The 10,000-nt window shown below is 31.9% G+C and overlaps 1 protein-coding gene across 1 annotated transcript in view; it reads left to right on the top strand.

Moving 5' to 3' along the window:
- Nucleotides 1-10,000, top strand: part of LOC119584199 — a gene marked incomplete at its 5' end in the record, with an annotated part of 16,673 nt that overhangs the window by 5,603 nt on the left and 1,070 nt on the right. Inside the window, 3 exon segments of the mRNA XM_037932700.1 lie at nucleotides 113-393; nucleotides 1,167-1,344; nucleotides 6,106-6,207. Coding sequence (XP_037788628.1) covers nucleotides 113-393; nucleotides 1,167-1,344; nucleotides 6,106-6,207 — 561 coding nt within the window.

Genomic DNA, 10,000 nt, shown 5'->3' with positions numbered 1-10,000 from the left:
TGGGCGAGAGACAATAAGGAATAGATGGATTCAGAAACAGATAGAAAGAGATAGAGAGACACAGATAAAACCGCCCTCACGCATGACCATCTCACCCACTGCCTTTCCCCAGGACCCATTCGAGCAGCCGAGGCAGCGCTTACTCAGAGGCAGACGTCTGGGTGGTGACGGCGATGATGATGAGGAAGAGGACGATGACAACGACGTGGAGGAGGTGGCGGTGGAGGTGGACCCGTGGACGGCGCTGGAGGAGGCTGAGGCGCGGCTGCGGGATTACGAGCGGCGGGAGGACCAGCTCAAGAGGAACCACATGGATGAATACCACGAGCTCAAGGAGAAGCACAACGACCGCGTCGAGTCACTGCTCTCCAAGCTCAGTGATGCTAATCTCAAGTAAGAGGAGATGGTGGAGGGGGAGAGGAACGAAAGGAGAGAGTGTGGGACGAAGCAACAAATGGAGGAAGGAGGGAAGAAGGAAGAGAGACGGAGGAGGAGAGAAGGAAGGAAGAAAGGGAGGAAGGAAGGAAGGAAGGAAGGGAAGAAAGAAAGAAAGAAGGAAGGAGGGAAGGGAAGGGAGGAAGGGAGAGAAGGAAGGAGGGGTATTTAGCAGGTCAGGGCAAGATTGGGAATTGGATAAGTGTTGCAAGGGAAAGATGTAAGAGAGAGAGAGAGAGAGAGAGAGAGAGAGAGAGGAGAGAGAGAGAGAGAGAGAGAGAGAGAGAGAGAGAGAGAGAGAGAGAGAGAGAGAGAGAGAGAGAGAGAAAGGAGGATGTGGAGTGGAAGGGAGAGTAGGTAGGAGGAGAGTGGAAAGGAATTAAGGAGGTGGATTATCTTTTTATTGTTATCCTCCCTTTCTAGCTCTTCATCAATCCATCCATCCATCATTGTTTCTAGCAATCTATTTTTTTTAGCTATTTATGTGTTCAGTAACTGTTTATCCATCCATATATCAACTGATCTATAAATGTTATTGTTTATCCATCAACTTATCTATAAACCGTGCCTGTGAGTGTTCATTTATTCATCCACCCTTTTTTTTACCCTTTTATTCATCCATTCATCTACCGTCTATCCACACTGAAGATATTTTCTTGCAGAAAAGTATAAGCTTTGTATATATGTGTGCAACCAAGACGAACCTGGACTGACCACTCCCCACCCCCTAGGTACTTCGAACTCCGGCCCATGTATGACAGAAGCCAAGAGAAGATCCGGGAGCTGGAGCGCGAGGCGGCCAAGCTGAAGGACGAACTGACCGAGGCCGAGCTGCGCCACCAGAAGATGTACCTCCAGATGTTCCTCAAGGGGCAGCAGGCGGCCAAGTTACAAGCAGACGATGACCAGGTGAGTTCTTGGGAGATTTTTGAGAAGGGGGCTGGATTTTGGGCATTTGTACAAAAGATCATCCCTAACTCTTTCTGTTTTGCTTTAGGAAGAAAAATATTATTTAGATATTATAGTATAGATTTTAGATATTTATGCAAAAAACATTTTAGTTGATATATATTTGTATACATTTTTTACACCTCACTACACAACCCAGTTCTTTTCTGTTACTTATTTTTTTAAACCATTGCATGCAATCTTGAAATGCATAAGGAGAGTCAAAATAAGTAACTTTCCTAATTCAGCAACATTATAGTGATTTTCTTTAATCAAATTTCACACATTATTCTCTTTGGAAAAGTAAACAACATCTTGTATCAGGCTTGCACAAATGATTAAAAAACACACAAACAGAATATGTCTCAAGAAAATCTTGAGATTTATATTTTATTTAATTTCAGTAGGAAAATATATTACACTTGTTATTCATATCAGTTCCATTGATGACGTACTTTTGGCATGCTGTCAATTGTGAAAGATAATGTTCTTTGCATGTTGGTTATCATGTGATGAATGAATGAAGCAGCTGTGAGATTGTGTCCACTGTAAATGCTATCTTTGTTGATAAGCTAGATATATTTCATGATTTTGTAATTGTATTTGCATACCTTGTAAGTGTGTTATAGGGTTTGAGTCATTTCTTTGTTTATCTCTTTTCTGCTTTAGTTGGATTTTTTGTATGTGTGTGAAAGCTAATGCTGCTGTAATTTTTCAAAAAAGGGAAGAAATTGTATGTATATTAGATCTAGTTATAAGAACATGGAAACTAAATGTTAGCAAATGTATCTCTCCAAATATTCCTAAGGAATAAAGCTGGTATTTCCTAGCCTAAATAAAATAAGTTTTGGGTTATAGACTCCTCACTTTTACATTGGCTAGCTTTCTACATTTCACCTGGGGAATTTATTGCACAGAAAATTGTAGACATGTTTGCTTTCTACAGTTTATTTCCTAGTAGCCATAGGCATTCTTGTAGCCTCAGTTTTTTTTTTTGTAAAAGTCTTTATGATACTATTCTTATACATGCCTCCTTTTTTATCACTGTCTCCATTTTTGTGAGTCAGAAACACATCATTATATGAATATGGTGACTACCTAATGTGTGCCCATAAGTAAATAACCAAAAGAGACCAGTCAGATTTATTGCATAACCCCAGTGAGCAACCAAAGAGACTGTCACATGTATCTGGGAGGAAATGCCATTCCCTAAATGATGCCTTGGAGGATACCCATTAGCATGAACAGCAAAGGAAGGAGCTTTCACTTGGTGCATCTGCCTTTAGCAAGTCTCATTACTATGTTCTGCAGCCTTTCATAAACCCCTTGGCTTGTGGTTTAGTTCTGAGCCGGAAGACCTTGTAAATGCAGTTTCTCTTACAAATTTTGGGCTGGAGGACACGGATTTGGCTGTGTGTAAGGGGGGGGGAGAGGGTTGCATGCACTTTTAAGTTGTTTCAGTATGGGGAAAACATCTAAGCTCTGGGGGTTCCTATCTACTCTATTTACATTACTATATAACTTTTTAAATTGATGTGTGTTTCTGGCAGTCTTCTTGCTGCTTTCTACTTTTTAATTTTTCCTGTGGCCTTTCATTTTTCTTTTGTTAAGCATTATAAAACCATCTCTTTCATGTATGTTCCTCTTCCTTTACATTGTTGGATAGCAGAAGCATGACTTGTTTTCTTTTTTCTGCAATCTTTATCTGGATCTATATAAATATAAATAAATAAATAAATATATATATTATATATATATATATATATATATATTATTATATATATATATTATATATATATATATATATACATATATAATATTTACCTTTAATTTATATCTGTAATCTATCTCCATAGGTTATATCTCACAGCAATTATGACCAATTTGTCTAATCTTTATTTAATTGGGGACTCCATGCCACTACAGCATGCAAGGACAGTCCTTTTCTTTTTTCTTTTCTTTTCTTTTCTCTTCTTTTATATCCTCTTCTCTTTCTTCCTCTTCTTTTCTCTTCTTTTCTTTTCATTTCTTTTCTTTTCTGGAGACTGTAACATGACACTTTATCACGCTTTGTATTTTTACTTCTTCAAACATATTGAAATACTTACCTGAGCTAAGTTTCACAGCAAATCATCAATGAAATAACAAATATGAATAGGGCCAAGACTGCTCCAAGTGGTAGCCATATTAATCTACAGTGTGACACCTTATCAAAAGCCTTTTTAAAGTCTTAAGTATATATAATCCACTTAGCTTATCTCTCTCTTGCAATGTTGCATAACCATGAGAATATCAGATTTGATTTGCTACACGTGAGCTCCCCTCTGTGAAACGAAACTGCTTGTTGATAGTATGTAATGCTTTCAAGTAATTTGGACCTATTCTGTCATGATGATCTTTTCTAAATGCTTACATATTGCATTGTCTTGCAAAATTGATCTACAGGTCAGAGGGTTTTGCTTGTCACAGGTTGTACGTAATGCTGTAACGTTTGCTAGCTTTTTCAGCATCCTTTCATTCATGGAGTTTGGAATATTAATGATAATGATGTACAGGACGCTCTTGAGCAATCTGATTAGAGATCCCATTCTGTTGTTGCTTATATCATGTCTAACCAATTCATCAAGCCTTTTATTTTGTTCTTTCAGAATGTGATGTTCTTGATGTATTGATTAATATATGTAAGATCTCTAATTTGAAGCAGGTGTCCTTGACTAAGATTTCCAGCATAAGATACCACACATTTCCTATTCTTTAGTATAAATGATATTGGCTTTGATAGCAGCAATTTGGTCTCTGCTTTTACTTTTGCTATATTATGAAGCTAAAGGATCCTGGCTGGCAAATTCTATTTGTTTTGAAGTTTACTGTGGTTTTTGCTTACTCTTCTCTTCCTTTTTCTATCTCTCAAATACTGTTTCAGACCTGTCTTCCAAACCATTTCCAGGGAGATTCCTATTGTGTCACTTTCTTGCATTTTTTCTTGTAACCAGTTTTAGCCTTGACTTGCTTTGGTTTTGAAATTTAGTATAAATCAGTCCACTTCTTACTTAAAAATTATGCAACATCTTGGGCATTGTACATCTGTGTCCTCTTGGATCTATCATGTTTCCAAGTTTATATCTTCAAAGAGGCTTCTGTAGGCTTATGTGATTACTGCTGTTGCAATTATAGTACCTCTTTCTTTCCATCTGTTCAATATTTTTTTCCTGTAAAAGATATTTTAGTTTGATGACATAGGATCACTTTTGCTTGGTGGAAAACAGTACTGTATATCCTTTATTATCATGTTTATGGTTTGTGAATATTAGATCGCATGTAGATGGCCTATCCAGCCATCATTCTGTGGTATGTTCTGTTACATTATGTGAACGACAATATTCATTTATGGATTCTATCAATTTACCACTCCTGCAATCAAGCTGCCATTTAGGATCTACAGTTTTCCAGTCAGTTGTGTCGTTAAAATCCCCCGTTAAGAGAATGTTCCAATTGTTTCCGTAAGTTGAGGTACCTCCCCTTAAACTTGGTATTTAGGTTTGGCAGTTTTCTTGTATGAGGTAGCATATAAATTATTTGTTTTGACCTCGGTTGCCTTTAGATCCACTGTGGGGTTTCCCTAATTCCTACTTTATTTATAGGGGATACTTTTCTTGATATAGTTGCTGCTCGTCATTTGTTTCCATGTCCCCTATCTCTTCTCCAGACATTATAGTCCAAGTCCCAGTGTTACATCTTTGTGGATTCTAAGATGTATATTATTTTTTATGACTTTTTTTTTTTTTTTTCAAAATCACTAGCTAAATCTTTGTTTCTTTGTATTCTTTGTCTTTTTCAACTTTTTTTTCTGCTTCATTTGCTCTTCCCTTTAATTTTGTCATATTAGTACTTGTAACTATTCCTTGCCTCTTCAAGTACTGGGGTTGGCGTCTTGCTGCTTACTTTCAATTTTATTTCCTGTTTCATATACCTTAATTACTTCTTCAACCTTTTCTTGTAAATCCTTTTGGCTTCCACTTGGTTTTACTGCTCTCCGTTTGAATTTCTGTTTCTCCCGCCATTGCATTTAATTCATTTTTATCTTTGTCTGATTCTTTAGTATTTTCTCTGTGGATCGTTGCATCTCTGGCCAAAGTATCCACTGTTTCCTTCAAGTGTATGTTATCTTCATGTAATTATTGCTTTTATTATTATTATTTTTTTATTTATTTATTTATTATTATTATTTTTTTTCTTTTACATCCTGTGATGGCTTCTAACAGTTATGGCTGTCCACTTGCTTTTCCTTGGTTGTTGTTTAGCTGTATCCCATTAAATGACCAGAATACAGAAGTTTACGCATATTATTTATCTCTGCTTGTAAAATGCCGGATTGGCTTCTCTTTCTTTCTGTGCATCTTGCATCCTTCACTCTCCCTCTGCTATGCTGACTTGCAAAATATCTTTCTGAATTATACGCATTTAGATAATACTTAACCAGGAGATTAGAATACCCTGATTTTTGTCATTTAACATAAATAGCTTGTACTTTCTCCATTGTTTGCGACGTTTTCCATTTGCTTTGTTTCTTTATGCTACACTTGTATTTTCATTATATTTTCATTTATATTATATTTATAGAGTCGGAAATTATTCCAACAGCAGAATAAGTCGCCCTTACGCGTCAACTGAAACTGCCTCCGCTTGAGTTGGTTAACCGGAGCCCCTCCCTTATTTTTAAAGGATGGAGAGGACGAGAGTCAGTCGTCGATATCCTCCGGGGGCCCCATGGTTGACCTGATGAAGCAGTTGGCTCGGACCGAGGAGGAGCTCGAGAAGATAAAGGTCGGTGTATCTTTTTTTTTTTTTTTTTTTTTTTTTTTTTTTTTTTGTTTTACTGTTACGATTGTTGTTGTTGTTATTTTTTTTTTGTTATGATTATAATTATGATTGTGATTGTGATTATGATTATGATTATGATTATGATTATGATTATTATTATTATTATTATTATTATTATTATTATTATTATTATTATTATTATTATTATTATTATTATTATTATTATTATTATTATTATTATTATTATTATTATTATTTTTATTATCATTATTATTATTATCATTATCATTATTATCATTATTATTATTATTATTATTATTATTATTATTATTATTATTATGATTATGATTATGATTATATGTGCATATATATGTATATACATGTAATATTCATGTATATAAATGTATATAAATGTATATAAATATATATATATGTATATATATGCAAATATATGTATATATATGCATATATATGTATATATGCATATATATAGTATATATAATATATTGTATATATGTATATATGTATATATGTATATATGCATATATATGTATATATGCATATATATTTGTGTATTTATATATATGTATATCTATATATATGTATATATGTATATATATGTATATATTTATATATATGTATATATTTATATATATGTATATATTTATATATATGCATATATTTATACATATATGCATATATTTATATATATATATATATATATATATATATATATATATATATATATATGTATGTATGTATGTATGTATGTATGTATGTATGTATAAATATATGCACACGCACACGCACACGCACACACACACACACACGCACACGGACACATGCACGCACATGCACGCACACGCTCACACACACACAGATGCACACACAAACACACGTGCACACACACGCACACACATGCACACACACATACAGACGCACACACACACGCACACACACATACACGCACACACATATACACGCACACACATATACACGCACACACATATACACGCACACACGAACATGCGCACACACACGCGCGCACACACACACACACACACACACACGCACACACACACACACACACACACACACACATACACATACAGACATATATATATATATATATATATATATATATATATATATATTATATATATATTATTATTTATTATTTATATATTATATTATATATGTATAGTATATTATGTATATTATATATTTATATATATGTTATATTATTATATTTATATATTTAGATATATGTATATCATTTATATAATATATGTATATATATTATGTATATATATATATGATATATAGATATTTATATATATATATGTATTATGATATATATATATATATGCATATATATGATCATATATATATCATATATCATCATATATATATGTAATATAAATCATTTATATATATAATATTATATATAATATATATACTGTATATATCGTCAAATATGCAATATGCCTCCAATCATGACTAATATCTATACTGTATAATATGACTATATGTCATATAACTGATCATCACTATATGTATATATGTACTATAAGTATTATAAATATATGTATATATGTATATATGTCATCTATATGATATATAGTATATATTTATATAATATATGTATATACTTATATGATAATATATATATAAATCAATTATAAATATATCAATAGACAAATATACAAATATAAATTAACAAATATATCAATATATCAACATAATAATATATATATATATCATAGATATACATATATATACACATCTATATATAAACACTACACATATATACATACAATATAATACATATATATATATCACATGCATATATATTATATTACATATATATTATACATATTATATATACATATATATAATTATATACATATATATATATATATATATCTATATATATATATATATATATATATAATATATATATTATATATATATATATATATATATATATATATCACACACATTGTGTGGGTGAGTGTGTAATCCATTTATTTATTTGGAAATAATTTCTTTTTGCATAGGGACCTTTTTCTTTTCTTTCAATTAGAGTATAGGGATTTGGTTGTATCACTGCTAATAATACCGAGAATGATCATAGGCAAAGATACATTTTTTTTGGATAACTTGCTAGATGATTGTTGAGTGTACAACAACACTTATATCTTTTTTATTCATGACGTTTCTGCCTGATACTAAGCCTGTGTTGTTGATCCCTCTCCCTCAGTCCCTTTTATTTTGTAGCCGATTGTTCGAAAATTAGCAGAGATGACAGAATGACAGATCATTGTTGCATTTGTTATCATTGTAGTCTTTTTGTTAGTAGTATCTATATTTTAGATGAATAAACTACTAGTCATGACAGAGAAGAAAGGAAATGTGCATATCACCTTGAAGCAATTTTCGAACAACGTGTTAGTGTTGCATCACAAGAACACATTTGTGGTCTTTAGCAATGATTGTCTTATCAATTTAACCCTCATTTTGTTTTACTCTATAACTACGTAAAGCCAGCAATGCACGTGATAGAGCACGTATTGATTCATGCTATTCGTATGGAGCAGTTTGTGTAGAGGGAAAGTCCTTTTGTAGAGGGGGAAAACTTTGTACATATCTCAGTTATTTTGCTTCTTTGACATGTAATGAATTGGCACAGAATATTTATTTTCTGGGTGGTAATTGCTAGTTATTAATTGGGAATAAATTAGGAAGTGAAATGTCCGGAATATGGGAATTACCATTATAGAATTTTTGAAAATTTAATATTTGTCAGTAGGATTTTGTGAAGATATTTCTATACCGTAGAATTATTATTATTTTTTTTAATGGCAGAATTTGGACATTAGGGTAAGATCAGTGTAACGATAAAAGGAAAAAAACTGTAAACATTACTTAGTAATGTTTTACTTAACCTTAGGTTTTTGAAATATTAATAATAAAAGAAAATATATGTATGTATGTATGTATATAATATAATCTGGCAGAGAAGCTTTTTGTAAGAAGTAATCTCAGAAAATATTTGTATATTTATTCAAAAGGGATACATGTTATTTTTGTTCATAAAAAAAATTATATTGTAATAAGTCTTTTTTTCCATATTCTGTTTTTCAGTTTCTTTATCACTGTTTATACATGGCCATACTATTTATCTTTGTGGTATATCCTGACCACAACACAAAACTTTTAGAGTTATAATTTGTCTATTTTATTTTGGTTCTTTTTTCCTTTTCTGTTTGTCACATTTAGATGTAGCTAGGCCTTGTGATTTAAAAATAAAAAAGTATGGTGTTGCAGAGGTATGGTTATGGTCATGACTTCAGTATGTTTGTGTATTTGAAGCTACTCTGTACCTTCTGGATGTCATACTTCATAATATTAGTTCTTTAATAAAAAGATTATGTGATAATTTCAGGTTTAGTATCATTTATGTCTCTTACTTCAAGTAGGAGTGATATGGAACAAAGTGATATATTCCTTGTCAAAAACTGAAGTAAATGTAGAGAGAAAAAGATATATAGGATTAACGTTACTTGAATGTTTATTTATTTTTTTATTAATATTAAAGAAGAGTTATAGTAACTGAAATTTGATAGGTAAAGAAAATTTTGTACTGATCTACTTGATGTACATAACAATCTATAGAGTTTTAATATTCTCTGAAGAATTTGTTCTAGCATATTGGAAAGTGGCCAGGAATTGATACCAATGTGTATATATATATATATATATATATATATATGTGTATATATATATATATATA

Source organism: Penaeus monodon, chromosome 18 (assembly GCF_015228065.2).
Source record: "Penaeus monodon isolate SGIC_2016 chromosome 18, NSTDA_Pmon_1, whole genome shotgun sequence".
Classification (NCBI taxonomy): Eukaryota; Metazoa; Arthropoda; class Malacostraca; order Decapoda; family Penaeidae; genus Penaeus; species Penaeus monodon.
This window is presented reverse-complemented; position numbering and strand designations above follow the sequence as displayed.